The 16,411-nt window shown below is 36.0% G+C and overlaps 1 protein-coding gene and 1 long non-coding RNA gene across 2 annotated transcripts; one reads left to right on the top strand and one right to left on the bottom strand.

The window, feature by feature from the left end:
* Positions 1–6,234: 6,234 nt before the first annotated feature.
* On the top strand, positions 6,235–6,741 carry LOC138868995 (uncharacterized). The gene is made up of 2 exons (XM_070146581.1): positions 6,235–6,586; positions 6,665–6,741. The coding sequence occupies exons 1-2, from the start codon at positions 6,235–6,237 to the stop codon at positions 6,739–6,741; spliced, it is 429 nt and encodes a 142-aa protein (XP_070002682.1).
* A 2,457-nt stretch (positions 6,742–9,198) lies between these two features.
* LOC138879298 (uncharacterized) lies at positions 9,199–9,539 on the bottom strand. Its single transcript, XR_011402681.1, has 3 exons — positions 9,449–9,539; positions 9,312–9,365; positions 9,199–9,243 (listed from the first exon to the last, which is right to left on the bottom strand). It is a non-coding gene; the product is annotated as an uncharacterized lncRNA (long non-coding RNA).
* Positions 9,540–16,411: the final 6,872 nt, after the last annotated feature.

Consider the following 16,411-nt stretch of genomic DNA (forward strand, 5'->3'; position numbering starts at 1 on the left):
GTTATCAAATATATGGTATTATCACAGTTTCATATGGCTTTTAATTAATTTGCCACTTTATTTAGTATTATTATCCATTACTATCCTTTAATATAATATAGATAATTTAGAAATTTTTTAATCTTAAAATAAATATCTATTTTATTTTGAAAATATTGCTTGAATTCTTAAGTGTTTTATTTCACTTTATTTTATTTTCTAAAATAATTCTTAGCATAAATATTCTCACGTTATTTTTAATTTATTTTTAATAGATAAATAACAACTTTCTCATCTCAAATTTAAATAAGTTTTATCATTTTTTTGTATGATGAAAGTTTTGATTAATTTCTCTCTATTTATTCCTTATTTTTGCTATTCTATTATTCAATACATAATATTATTACATTGTTATGTGACTTTCATTAGCTTGTTTAATTTAATATCTATTTCTACCACACCCATTTTATTATTAATCATAAAAGTTAATTTCTTATTTGTTTGAACACATTATATCTAATGATAATATTTTCACTATCATTTTATTTCTCCATTTACTATTTCTAAAAATAATAAAATTATGAAATTAAAGAAAGTGGATCAAGTGGTTAGTTAATAATTATATTTGGAAAGCTATCAAAATTTATTTAGTATAAGAATATGAGTCAATTTTAATTGATTTCTGCTATAAATTAAATTTGATCAAATCTAAGTTGTTTTAATCCTTATTAAATTTGTCTAAAAATCTATTTATATTATGTCTTAAAAATACTAAGTAGAAATATTTCTATTTAGATTATTTCTCCATGTATTATTTCTAAGTGACATTTTCTGAATATGCCACTTGGCTTAATGTCATGCCTCACTACATTCCTTTTAATAATATATATATATAATATTTAAATTTTTTTCTTATCTTATAAATAACTTTATACTTTATATAAGATCTTATTTTACTGCTTGAATTTTTTTAATGTTTGAAGTCAATAAATCTTTAATATCTTAAGTAAGTTTTATTTTATATTTTAACTTACTTCAAAGTATAAATAGTCATAGGTTATCTCAATTTATGTCTTTCTATATTTTTTTATTTTTTTCTATTTTAGTTTTTTAATTAATTTTTTACCTCCATATTTCTAGCTAATTTATAAGAAAATCTATGAGTGGATCAATATATATTAAGAGAGAGAGAGTGTGAGATTAGATTTGTCTAAGATATATTTAGATTATGTATGAGATTCATTAAACTACTTCCTTTAATTATGTTTCCATTTATAATTTCTAATAATTAATATTGTCCTACAATTGCCAAGTGGCTTCATTTTAGCTTGCCACTTGGTTTAATCACAATGCATACTACTCTCCTTTTAATATAATATAGATTTTTTCTTATCTTATAAATAACTTTATACTTTATGTAAGATCTTATTTTACTGCTTGAATTTTTTTAATTTTTGAAGTCAATAAATCTTTAATATCTTAAGTAAGTTTTAATTTTATTTTATATTTTAACTTACTCCAAAGTATAAATAGTCATATGTTATCTCAATCTACGTCTTTCTATATTTTTTATTTTTTTCTACTATAGTGTTTAAATTAACATTTTACCTCCATATTTCTAGCTAATATTGAAGAAAATTTATGAGTAGATCATTATATGATCTAAATATAGTAGATATGGATATAAACATAAATATAAATATAGATAATAAATTAAATTTGTCTAAGATCTACCTAGATTATGTATAAGATTCATTCAACTACTTTCATTAATTATGTTTTCATTCATACTTTGTAATTATAGATATTTTCTTAAAATTGCCAAATGGCTTCATTTTAGCTGGCCACTTGGCTTAACCACAATGCATACTACTCTCCTTTTAATGTAATATATATGACAATTTTTTCTTTTAACTATATGTTTCATTAATAAGAAAATTCCTTTTTTTATTTTATAACGGTGTTGTCTGAGTTAATTAACTTGCATCTAACTCAATTAATGCATTAATTACCTTTTAACTCCCACCAAAAAGTAATCGGATAATTCTACCAACCAAGAAGCAGATGAAAAATGAATATGAATTTATAAACAATAAAAAAAAGTTATTTAGTTTTGAAGCTAAAATAACAACTAGTTGTAAGGTAAAAATAGTAAAAGATGTAGTGAGCTACAAAATTATAATCTACTTTACTTCATTTATGCAAATGGATCAATTTGGCAATTTTAGCACAGGAGGAAATATTTTTTAAACGAGTCAACACCTGCAAAAACTAACTCACGTGGAATTTCAGAAGTTTGACAAAACCATAACTGTGAAAATTGCTTTAGAACTAATTTCTTGTTGTTCTTTTGGCCAGATAGAAATTGAACCTATGGATGGTGACATAAAAACTAAAACTAATCAAATGTCTACTTAATTATAGGAAATTTTCCTTTGTTTTAGTTATTAGCTGTAACTACCATCATCTTTGTTTGACTTGTTTCACACTAAATACTCTTTACTTGTAAAGCTCTAACCATACAATTGACCTAAAATAGTAAGTCATATCAGAAAGAATATAATGCGTATCACTAAATTTAGAAACTTTGAAAGTTAATTCTAACTGTTTACTAGTATATTTTACTCCTTTGAATTTATTGCTTTTAATTCGTATAATGCATGTGCGACTAACTTCAAGTAGAACAAAAAAAAAAACATTTTTCGGACTCTAGGCTAATTCAAATTAAACTTGAGATTTACTTTATACATTAATACTGTAAAGAATTTTACTGTATCATCATAATTTAATATCTAGAAGGTAGCCTGACTTATTTTCTAGGTTACTAATCTATGATAGTTACCTCTAATCTTTTATGTTTAACCATTTGATATTCGAAACCTGACTAATCTAGATTCTAGCCGCATAAAGCCCGTTTAAGAGAAAAGTGCTACAAGAAATTTCTCCAATCCACGGATCAAACCGAAGAATTCCGGTAAGGGTAAAGGCATTCTATCTATTTATCACATCTTTTGGTGGTTATCTCTCGTTAATTTTTTAGGTGGCTGACAGTGAAAAGAAAATTACTGTAGGACTTTATTTCTACATATCTTGGCCTACAAGCAAGGGGACATTTTCTAAACATACAGTGGTGTGGGGTTTATCACTCGTTCTTTCACTCAATTACTATTATCTTTTTTACTCATTGAAAAGTAAAAGCTTGATTTTGTAGGCCATAACTGCAGTTTCGAAAATTTTGTTACCATATATTTGGCGGGTCGTAGCCCATTTAAAAGGTTTCTTCACCTTTACTCTTTTTTTTTTCAAACTGTAGATAGATATCAAGATTCGGGACAGTACTAGTTTATTTGTACGTAAATGCCCCCCTTTTTTAACTTGAAAAACGGAGCACCAATCAACTTTCTAATTTGGGTCATATCCAAAAATCGAAAATAATCCGATTCCGATTCTCTATCAGCACAGCACAGCTACTTGAAAATTTCATTCATAATTTTTGAAATTTTGAACGTATAGTATAAAAAAGCGTTTTAGTGATAACATAAATCTAATTTTATCGATTCACATTAATATCCATAAATAACAATTAGACCAAATATCAGAAGAAGAAAAAAGAAATATTGCAATATAATAGATCCTAATTTGGCGAATTGTCACTACAAATATAAGATAGACTCAGAATTTTAAGTTGTTAAATGTGGATTACCATGGTAACATCTACTTCTTTTGCCTATATATGTGTGTGTCAAAGACAATAGACATAGTCATACCAATTGTTAAGACTTCAGACCTATCACGACCTTTACTATGGATATGGATAAGATTAATGCATAACATATATATAGACTTCTATCATTTAATTATTAATTCCTCCGGTCCAAAATAAGTGATTTTTTAGTTGTTTTCATACAGATTAAGAAATTCACCTTTTAACATTAATTATCAATGAAATTGACCATATTAACATTTACTATCTCTTCACATAAACAATCTTAACAAATACTCCAACACTATTTACTCCATGGGCAATGTAGGAAAAACATAATTAATTCATTCTTGAAATCTGAAAAAATCACTTATTTTGGACCGAAGGGAGTATTAATTAAAATATTTATCATCGATCTCATTAAATCACTTGACGGTAGTAGTAGCCTGTTTGGCCGTGCATCTAAAATTAATATTTTTTTTGTGAGAAACAGTTTGAGTTTGGCTAATCAATTTAAAAGCATTTTGAGCAACAATTACCTTCATTATGCATAAATTCTTTTTTTTTTTAAAAGTTTTGAAAGTATTATTTGTTCATGGAATTTGATCAACTTTTTAAAAAACGTTTGAATAAAAAAATTTAAGTTCCAAAAACTAGCCCAAAAAAAGAAGGGTCAAACAAGCTATAAATTGATATGGTTGACTGGTTATCGGATGAAAATTTTGAGTCTGGAACCCAATTGTGGTTATTTTGGACTCAAAATACATAAATAGGTGGGAAAAAGTTACATTTTTATATATAGCGCCATAATTCCTGGCGCTATACATTAACAGTAACGACATCATTAATGTATAGCGTCAGGTATTGTGGCGCCATACTGTAAAATCTGGCACGCCCAGGTATAGCGCCACAATACCTGGCGCTATACATACATTTTATATATAGCGCCAGGTATTGTGGCGCTATACTCCTTTTTCCTAGCCCCACCAATAATTCCTGACTTCAATAATTCAAAAGCATATAGTGCCAACTTTTTGGGCGCTATATATATATATATAAAAAAAAATTCCCGGCTAGCCATTTCCTATATAAAGAGGTTAGGATTGTATAGAAATTCATTCAAAAATTTTTTTAACTCTTGTTGAAACGTTTATTGTTGTTAAATTCTCTAACATTTTTTCATTATGTCTGAAGAGCGTAGAATAAGAGTTTCATTATATTGGGGGAGTGAGGTTGTGATGGAGAATAACTCCGTGGGCTACAGTTTACCTGCTCAGTGTCATGTTAAATTGCCACTTACAATAGAGTACGATAAATTGATATCGTTGTTATGCAAAAAATGAGTGTGAGGAAACGTTCAGTGATACTTAAAGTAACTGGAAGATATCCGTATTCCGTCACTCCGCAAGGGGTTGCTTTTTTACTCGGAGTTTAATATCGACGACGATGAAACTTTGAGTGATTTTCTGAGGACTTCGGACGAATGCCGAAAATTTCTTGTAATCACAATGTTGGAGATGTACATGAAGGTTGAAGCCGTTCCAAAAAACGAGGTTGTGCGTAGAAGAGATAACCCCCAGTCATCGGGTGGTTATTCTGGAGTAGTTTTTGCTGGACAGGTTACGGATGAAAGAGTTTTCCTTGATTTAAACTTATCACCGCCGGCGAATGAGCAGCGAGAAAATAATTTATACCCTGCTTTCCATAATTCACAAGACGAGTGGTAAACTTCAATTTTCATTTGTGTTAATTATGTATATTTTTGGCGTATTGAATTTGTATTAACGCTCATATATTTAATAGGGGGTACCAGCCGGATATGAATTTTACAAATGGCCCATCCGATAGTCATCACCAAATTAAAAACATCTATCATGGAATTTTATCATATTACGACTTGTAAGTGAAGTGATATAGCCATATGGAAAGCATTTATTAATTCAGTAGCTTATATTTTTGTTGGTTGTGCAGTGAAAACGAGTAAATTGAACCACCCGTACTCACTCAATTGACCGAAAACGACGTATTACATCAGGATCTGGCAGATGCACAGAGTGAGGAACAGAACAGTGATTACGATAACAATGCCGATGAATCCGGAGACGAGACACCCTTTTTCGTGAGGATGGTGATGAGCAGGATGAGGAGGAAGGACCTGATTTGAAGAGAGACCCCCCGAGATTAAGAGTGTACGAGTCTGAAGTGTCGTTTCATTCAAGGGAGATTCCTTACATTGATAACTTGCCAACTGTGCCGGATGTGGAAGCTCTCACAAGGGATTTTGATGAAATACGAACAGCAATGTGGGATGAGTCTAGACCAACGATGCTTGCAAAGGGGATGCTTTTTCCCGATAAAGCGCACTTAAGCAGGGCTTGTAAAATGAACAACGTAAAAGATGTCGTGAGATGCAGGTATGGGATTCAAGTCCGATGGTATACAAGGTTGTTTGCCGTAGGTGGTTTTGACCATGTAATTGGATATTGCGTGCGACCAAGAAGAAGACAGGTATGTGGAAAGTGGATAAATACATTCCCACCCACACATGCGAAATGGACACATTCAACGGGAATCACTTCAACTTGGATATTGACTTGATTTCTTTTGTACTTATTCCGTACCTCGAAGCGTCCATAAGGTATACAATCAAAGAGTGCATTACATCAGACCACAAGGAATATGGTCATACCATTACGAAAAGAAAGGCATTTCTCGGGCGCAAACGAGCGTTTGAAATTGTGTACGGTAATTGGAATAAGTCATTTGCATCTCTGCCAAAGTACATGGCTGCACTGCAGCACTTTAACCCCGTGAAAGTTGTTGAATGGAAGCTTGAGCAGAGTTTGGGAACACCAAAATACATATTCAATTACGTGTTCTGGGCGTTTACGCCAACAATTGATGGTTTTTCGCATTGCCGGCCCGTAATATCCATAGACGGAACTCATGTCTATGGAAAGTACGATATCAAACTATTGATAGCCGTGGCAGTGGATGCTAATGGACAGATATTTCCTATAGCTATTGCTGTTTGTGCCAATGAAAGCACGGAGATGTAGACGCTGTTTTTGAACCACCTAAAAGAGCATGTTGTCAAACAGCGTTCAGGTATTTGTCTAATATCTGATCGGCACGGTGGTATATTAAGTTCTGTGGAGAACTTGCATGCATGGCAAGGACCTTATGCATACCACCGTTACTGTGTGAGGAACTTCAAGGCCAATTTCCAGAAGGCACATCCCAATAAGGATCTACATGATTTGATGTGGATGGCAGCAACAGACCACCAACAACATAAATTCCGGAGGCATATGGATTCTATCAGGCAAGAAGACGGGGCAGCCTATCGTTGGTTAATGCGACATGACCCTGAAAAGTGGACGTTGCATGCGGATGGTGGCAGACGATGGGAAATTCTTACTACAAACGTGTCAGGGTCCTTCAACAGGTTATTGAAGTCGGCAAGAGGATTGCCCGTCATAGCCATGGTGCGGATGTCGTTCAAGCAGATGGCGGAGAGGTTTGTTGAACGGTATGCAGCTGCAACGGAATTGATGGAGAGGGGTGTTGAATTTATGCCAGTGCCGATGCAGAGATTTGAGAAATACAGACGGCGAGCACATTGGCATTCATTTTTGCAGTATGATAATGAAAGAGGTATTTTTGAAGTTCGCACTGCTATCCATAATAATCGGGGTAATAATGTACATACCCTAAATGAATCAGCAAGATTATGCTCCTGTGGGAAATGGTCCATCTACCACATGCCTTGCTCACATGCCATCAAGTGTTTTCAATGTGTTGGTTATGCGGAGACCAACTATGTTGATCAACAATATAGTGTTTCCAAGTACCTAAACACATATAGTGGTCAGTTGCAGCCAGTGGGTGCTGAGCATTATTGGCCTCCGGAACCATTTAAAATGGTGTGTAACAAGTCCTATTTGCGTAAAAGACAGGTGCAGAAGAGAACGCGTATACGGAACCAAATGGATGTTAGTGACACCGTTTATGCGCGCAAATGTGGTATATGCTCGCAAACAGGACACAACCATCATAAATGTCCTTCAGCTGGTTTGGGTGGCAAAACTAATCAAGCTCGTGGTGGGTGTTCTTCTAGTGTACCTAACTACCCATGAGTTGATGTTGTAATAATTAGTTGTTATGTCTATGTTGCAAGATTTATGAAATAAAATTATGCTTGTTAACTATGATTTGTACTTTCCCATTTTACCTATTTAAATAATAATTTAATAAAATTATTTGTATATTTATTATGTGTGTGTTGTCTTGTCGAACTGAAAAAGCTAACCAGCTGACATAAAGTTGTCTTGTCAACATCATGATATTTAACACACAAAGTATAGCGTCATTAGATAGTACGTTATGTGTGTGTTGTCTTGTAGAACTGAAAAAGCTGACCAGCTGACATAAAGTTGTCTTGTCAACATCATGATATTTAACACGCAAAGTATAGTACCATTAGATAGTACATTATGTGTATGTTGTCTCGCCTATAAATAACGTGCTCATTGTAGTTATTTTGTGTGCTCAAAATTTACTAAAAACAAATATTTTATTAAAAGTAAGGTTTTTTACTAAAAGCAAATATTACACAAATGGCTCAACCTCTTCGTCCACCAAAGTGCAACTGTGAAAAAGCATGTTTGATGCAAAATTGTTGGGACAGTGGTGAAGTTGGACGCCGCTATTGGCATTGTATGAATCAGTTTTACAAGGTTCCCGGCGAATCTATTTGTGATTTTAAGGAATGGGTTGATGAACCATGTTATCAGGAATGTTACAGAATAGTTTCTTCATAATATGTGTTTAAGACAACGGGAACATGAAAAAGAAAGCAATAAAATTATTGCAGACTTGAGGGCGAACCTGAAGGAGGTGGGAGACAATGGAATTGTGAAGCACAAAAGGAACGTAAAAAAATACAAACTGGAACTTGCGGAGGTGAAGGCGAAACTGAAAGAGGTAGAAGAAGAAAAAGAACAACTGGAAGAACGATTTAAGTGGTTGGAGCGGAGAATAAATAGCAACCGGGGCTAAACATTGGCATGTATGTGTTTAGTGTATTTTTCATATTTCATGTATTTTTATTATGTTGGCCTGCTATGTTTGTGTTTGTGATTGTGTTTGTGCTGTAGTAATGTTTTCCTTGTTTGTTGTACTAAATTTTATTTTAATTGAAGTAGAAGTTATGTTTAAGTGCTTGTGTTGTACTAAATTTTATTTTAATTGAAGTGGAAGTTAAGTTTAAGTGCTTGCATTGTACTAAATTTTATTTTGTGAAACTATCAAACGAATGGAGAACTAAAAAAAGTAATGTGTATATTCGATTAAATATTGTTGTTAATATATACAAAAATATTATTTACACCATATCAATGTGTCCCGCATCCGGTGTGTCTCAATGCAGCCGCTGGCCTGAGGCGCATCCCCTCCCGCCCAAGTACGCTATCAGGATCATCATCATCAAGTCGTCTCCTTATAGCCGGATGCAGCGCAGGATGACATTTATCGGTGGTGTTGTCAGCTCCAGTAGAAGGCTACATAATAATATGAAACTTAGTATAGAAAACTACATAACAATTCACAACAATTTATATAGTCTTACCATCATCGTCTCTAGATCCTGAATGTAGTCATCTGTCGTTGCATCGCATGAAGCCTTAAAAAGGAAATTGATAAATTTAAAGAAAATAAACAAGTTACAATTAAAAAAATTCAAATTCAATACTAATAAACTCATACCTGCGCATGTGATGTGGAGCCATAACTCAGTCGGCGCCCACTATAAATATCTCGGGTCGGTCAATCCTCAACAGTGGTAGACGGGCCTGGGAAGTATCTACCCCAATCCACTCCTTGAATATCCGAGCCTATGATCAATAATTGACCCGATGGCGTCACCTGCAATGGCACTGGAGTGCGATAAATTCCAAGGCTGTAAGACGGCATATCCGTCTCATGCATGCCCCCTGCCATATCAGCAGCAACATCATCCTCTCCGCCCACGACCATGTCGTCCGGCACCACCAGCTCGTCGGCCACCACCAGCTCGTGGGATACCATGACCTCGATGGTACTGCGCTGGGTCCATATAATCAGCCTCGTGTGCCAAATGCTGATCCGATCGGGCTCGCTGCAGTGTCTGGGCAGCCACATCCATGAATCGACGACTATACTCATGCATGGCTACATGATCGTGGACATAACTCTACATCTGCTGCCCCATATGATAGACGGTATGCAATCCAATCGCCTGCACAAAGTAAAAAATATAAACTACATATTTGGCACTAAATTACAGGTATATAACTAATAATAACAGAAAACATACCAGGGCCTCGTGTCTCCTGGCGCATGGGACGTACCGACTATGTTCCTGATGAACTGGGTTCCCGATAAAAAGTCAGGAAACAATGCGGTACCATGCCATATAACGTTGAATAAGAAAGTGCTGCGGAGGTGGGGTCAAGTCCCCTCGCCTGTCCCAAGTACCTAACTGCTCGTTAAGCCATGCCATAAATGTGTCGTCCGCCCTGGACCGATCATCCCTCTCATAATGTAAAGCATGCCATGCAGGCGGAGTCGGTATAGGTTGCGGCAGACCAAACTGACGAAATACCCGCTCGGAGGCATGGTGCTCAACAATATCAAGGCATATGATCGGGACAGAAGCCCTCCAAATATGTCGGCCGAACGTGCAATACGCTGGCAGGGTACCTATCACCTCATCGATGTACGACGTCCAGATGAAGTATCAAATAAGAACACAAACCGTTAGTAAGCACAACACTAAGTTAATCTATAACAAGTAAGTTTAGTTAGATATTCACCTGTGCGTCCTCCAGCAGATCCAACACATCCCTGCAGAGGGGGAGATTATGATGGGCATCATACTCTCGTGCAAGAGTACGACGCATAACCCACCTACAGGCTAAAGGGAGTTGTAGAATTTCTACATTAGCCGGTAGCTGTGGTAGAGGTGGCTGAAACTACAGAAATCGCTCCCAGACCATAACCTAACATACAAAGTTGACGTAAAGTATAAGATTAACTATAACTAGGTAGAATTGTAACTAATGGACATATTATTTGAATATGTTGTCACCTGTAGAAGCGACAGAAAGCCACCAACGTCTCTCTGTGTGCTAATGCAAGCCCGACACATCTGCCTGTACTGATATGAGATGATAGCACCACCCCAGCTGTAGATGGTTGTATCCTCGAACCGGCAATATGATGCAGAAAACGGAGGCTCACTAGGTTCCCCGAAGTGTTCGGGAACAAGACCCCCCCCCCAAATATAAGGAGCAATAGTAGCCTCATATATCGTTGTACATCCACCTCCGCTGACTCGTCGGTGATAGTATGGTGGATCTGCACCAGGTGGTCTCTAATGGGGACCAACTGTATACGACTGGACCTAGACGCTACTGCCTTGTCCTCCGACATAAATCCCGTGAGCATGTGCAGCATATCCCAATATGCCTGCCGCGAATAATATCTCATGGTCGCAGGCAGTATAACTAGCAAGCCATCAGCGCACAAGCCATATAAAATCTCAGCGTTCTGGAGTGTGATGGTGGCCTCGCCGATGGGCAAATGGAAAATGTGCGTCTCCGGTCGCCACCGCTCAATCAAGGCCGTGATCAAAGCATAGTCGAGCTGTATCCAGCCAATCCTAATAATCCTATATAATCCCATCTCCTCCAGGTAATGGACCATGTGAGGATGTAGAATGCGGGGAGGACTCAAAAACTCCCACAATAGATCCACTCTCCTAGCCCGAAAAGTCTGCGTAAGCAACTGTCTGTCCCATATATACTCGGATCTATGCTGGGGCTGTAGGGCTAATAGATCCAACGTCCGAGGGCCGGGATGTATAGTCACGTCCATGTCGTCAATTGTAAATTCATATTTTTAATAACTTAATTGTACAAATTATATATATATATATATATATATATATATATTGATACTCAATTTTTCCCTAAGTATTTTTTTTACACTCAAAATACTTTCAAAATAACATATATGTGCATACATAAGCATGCCCAAGTGTTTTGGTATTTTTCCCAATTTTTTAAAGACTTTCAAAACCAATTTATTGTCTATTTTAGCAGCGCAAAATCCATAATTATTCCCAAAATCATCATTTTGGTGAATAATTTATTTATTTCTCATATTTACACCAAAATATAATTAAGGTAATTTTTGCATATTTTTACAAATTTATTTGGTATTTAAAAGCTAAATTGCACGTAATTGCAATTATAGCCTATTTTACAATTAACAGCATTTCATAATTATTAAATTATTTCCAGTATTTTTAAATTAATACTTATACCTTATTAATTAGTTCAATGCTTTTAATTTGTTTTAAAAATCATTTTAACTATTTTATATAAAATAAAAAGGGAAAACTGGCTATTTAATATTTAGCCTCATTTCATTGCAATTATAGCCCATTCGGATTTCAATTTTAGCTCTCAATTTACACAGTCCTAATCCCAATTGGACCGACCCATATTTTCAATTAATCAACCCGGCCCAGCTCCGATTTAATCTGAGTCGTTGATCAAATGAGATCAATGACCCAGATTTGATTTCCTTAATTAAATCCAATTACCCCCCAGACCCTTCATTTCCACAAGATTCTCTATCTCTCTCTATATCGTCTCTCACTCTCCCTTCTCTCTAGAACTGGTTCTCTCTTCTTCTCCGATGAACTCACCGCCTCTCCAACCACCTCCAGCCTCACCCATTTCGGCCACCAGTCGCCGTGAAACCTTACCTCATTGATTCCCTCTATCGGTGAGACCCCAGAAGCCTCCGCCATATGAGATGGTCACTAAAGGCTTGGTCTGGTTTGTCTCCGGCCTTTCTCCGATGGGTTTTGGTCCGATGGTGCTATGGGTTTTGTATTATTTGCTCGTTCGTGTGATCTTCTAGGTTGTTCTCCGAGTTCTATGCTTTAATTTTTGTTGTTAGGGTTCCAACCTTCTACTGTTTCTGTGATTTCTTGCTTAGGGTTCTCTGATTTTCATGCCTATTGTGTTTTATAGGTCTAATTGTTCATCGTTTACCAAATATTCTGCTGATTTTGTGCATCTCTTCGAATCCCTAATTTGTATATGTTTTCCTTAGAAGTTTTACACTGATTTTTGAATCACTTCCTTATTCGTGAAATGCTCTCCTTACTTAGTATTGATTCTCTGTGACTTTCAATTTCATCCGTGATTCTTTGAACAAATTTGTATGCATAATATGCTGTCCTTATACTTTCCTTACTTGAAATATTCTGTATTCAGTCTTTATCACATGCATCATACTCTTACTACTCCTATTATGGAAATACCAGTCTTGCAAATAATAATTTCCTTATTTGATACAATTTGTACCCGTTTGAGCTATGACTCCCTAATTGAAGGGAGTCCGAGGCTTTAATTGATTCTAATAGGCATTATTTCCATAACTATGATCAGTTTATACGTGTTACCTTATTTTCCACTTGTTTTCAAAAACTATAAATAGTCTACCCTGTCTTTGGCATAAGACAAGAACAATCACTGTTCTGAACTCTCTCTTACACACATAAGCATCTTCACTGCTCTCTCTCTCTTATTTTTTCTACACATTTTCTCACTTCTACTGGTTACCCAGCCGGCTGAAAGCCAAGATTGAGTAGCTTGTTACTCTACTGCTGAATTGCTCTGCTTCTCTTGGTCTGCATACACTCCTGCTCTACTTCCCTGCACACCACTGCTTTATATTATCTTACTCTTGACTGGCATGTCTCCTATTTGATTTACAGTTCCCAAAACAACATGTTTTATGTGTATTGCACTTCCTCTTGTTCCTTTTTATGCTTCTACTTATGGTTCTGCTGTTCTCAGTGCAATTAGCATGCCTCTGTGTTAATTGATGTGTCTATCTTTCCCTTAATTCAGCATGCCTACTACTTCCTTTATTTGTCTAATGCATGTTTTTCCTTACCCCAATACAATTATCAGCATGTAACCCTGAACCTCTTTGGTAAAAAATATTGTGACTACCTAAGTTCTGAAATGCTTTTCTCTGATGACTATGTATGTGCAACTGTGCTCTTACATGTGAACTACTTGTCCCCATGCCCCCTGTCCCCTGTTTGTGTTTGTTTCCCTGAACTATATGTAATGTTTTGATTCTGAGATTGTCTTACTCACCTCCTTACAAAAACTGTCATACTCTTCTATTTTTTTTCAAGAACTGATCCTATATGGATCCTGTTAAACTGTTTTCTCCTCTCAACTCAATTTCTTTAAAAACTCTATCACACACTCTCACCACTCTTAGAGATTAGGTCCTACCCCCTTAGTGTAAGCATTGCTTTGGGTACCTTTTGAGTGCTCACTGAACTTTGATGCACAAGGCTGGTAATTCCATACTGCACTTGTTCAACATTTTAGTAAATGTTTGGGTGCTGGTATTGGCCAGGGGCCCAATGGGGCCCTAGGGAGCTTTGCTGCACCCAGACCATGGCTGTGAAACTCGAAAGATGTGAGACTGGAAGATTGTGCCTGGTTGAAGGCTCCCTATAGAATAACTTCTTATTTTTCTTTATTATTGTAATTCCGCTATCATGGTTTGTAACAACTTGTAAACAACTGATTGGGGTTGAATAGTGAAATTGGGTGGGGTTATGCATGCCTAGTTTAAATAATGGGTAGAAAACATGCTTATAGGACTTTACTTACTTGTTTGTGCAATAGATATCGCGTATAGGACATGCATCTCATATAGTAGTAATCATGTTTTAGACTCTTTACTTTCAGCTTGTTGTCATACTCATTTCGTAATCACGACTAGCTAATAACTAACGAATAACTGTTAAAATAACTGGTGCATTCTCACTGGCATTTAGAGACCATGTTTTAGGACTTTTATGTGCATTAGACACCATGTTACTTAGGGTCTTTATTTTTGTCCGAGTTGCAATTTGCTGAACGCCTCGCCAATATGTTTAATCTAATAGTACAAGTCTAGTTAACTGCGTTCTTTTAAAAGTGGGATTAATATGCATGTTCACCCTTTAAGATAAGTAGGCAATACATATGACGCCTAGGTAAGCTTTAGGCCTAGCCTCTTTTAACTTTCTGAACCCTGTTGCCTCTCTGAAGTTTGCTCTGTTTTTTTGCTAAGACTTCCGCCCTGTTTTGAGATAATCTCAGAATCGTGCATCTGTTCTATCATGTCTTCCACTGGGTTATCTTTCCTGTCTAGAATCATGCTACTTTTTCTACGACTTATCAGGATACTGCATCTTTAATGCCTCTACTATATATTCAAAGTGTGTTTTAACAAGTTTATCTATACTTTCACTAATTTCTAAACTGCTGTCACTTATTCCTTTTCTTTTTAAAAAACTCATATCTTTGAGACCTTAAATGTGTTTGAGACGTGCTGATTACATGCTTACTTGTGGAGGGATCTGTGAGCTTTTTATTTGCCTTTGTGTGTAGTCCTACTTGTTATGTATGTCGCTTACCATTTTATCCTTTAAACCTAAGGGTTCAACCTAGTCCTCACCCTGTAGGCATAGTAGTCCTAAATACCATCTAGGACTTATAGGATGGGACGTGCAATAGCACGCAATAAGCTTTCGTGACCCAATCACGCGTTTAAATACCTTAATGGGGTGGGAAGGGTAGAATATGGAGATGATGACCGATGCGCTAATATCACGTGCGACCCCTCTTTTGAGGAGTGATTGCTGGACATTGCATTGAAGTGATCCATATTAATCACAAACCTAGGACCCCTTTTCTTTATTTACTTCCTTTAGAATTGTTTAAACTTTTCAAATCCTTGCTCTCTTTCTACTTACTTTCATAAGTTTCAACCTAATTGCAATGTTATATGCCAGTCCTTATTTGAGCCTTGATTGTTTACTTGTAAATTCACAATTGTAACATGGCCGGGACCACACTAGTGGATCTTGAGGGGTGCCTAACACCTTCCCTCGAGATAATTTCTAGCCCTTACCCGAACTCTGGTTTTCCAACTCAAACCTTTCTTAAAGTGTCCTAATGCACTATAATCATTAGGTGGCGACTCTCCAATTCCAAAGACCTAATTCTCGAATGGGAATAGAGTTGTCCTCCCAATGTCGTATACCCGATTTCGATTGACCCGTAGAAAAAGGGGGCGTCGACAGCATGGCGACTCTACTGGGGAACTTCTTTAGGCTTTTACCATTGCATGTTGCTTGTGACTTTACTATCTCATTAATTGCTTTATTTACTGTCTTTTATTCTTTCACTACGAAACTGACTTGACTTTTCATGTCTTTTCTTTCCTTTAACTACTTTCCTTTACTACTTTATTTCAATATTGTTGTAATTACTACTGTTATTGCAATCACTTATCCTATAAACGTGGAAATACATGTCAATCTGCTTCATTCTTGTAAACTGCATCTTCAACATCATATTCTACTCGTGCCAAACAAATACCATAGCAACGCTTATAATGAGTGGTTGCACTCTTCCAATATTATCACCCTTTAAATTTGGCAAAGGCGTATTTGCGGTAAAACCAGTCGATCAGCGGTGCAGTCGACGGTTCCGTATCTTTCCCTCTTGAGTTGTCCGCTCAAGGGTACCTGTCTAATACCCCGATAGAAACCTTACTCTGTTTAACTGTGCATGCATCATGGTCAAACCTAGC

Source organism: Nicotiana sylvestris, chromosome 1, assembly GCF_000393655.2.
Source record: "Nicotiana sylvestris chromosome 1, ASM39365v2, whole genome shotgun sequence".
Classification (NCBI taxonomy): Eukaryota; Viridiplantae; Streptophyta; class Magnoliopsida; order Solanales; family Solanaceae; genus Nicotiana; species Nicotiana sylvestris.

Excerpts from the sequence above, each read along its gene's own strand:
- LOC138868995 (XM_070146581.1), top strand. The coding sequence starts at position 6,235 with ATGGACACATTCAACGGGAATCACTTCAACTTGGATATTGACTTGATT. Across the intron at positions 6,587-6,664 it reads GTTTACGCCAACAATTGATG|CCGTGGCAGTGGATGCTAAT; the intron begins GTTTTTCGCATT and ends AACTATTGATAG.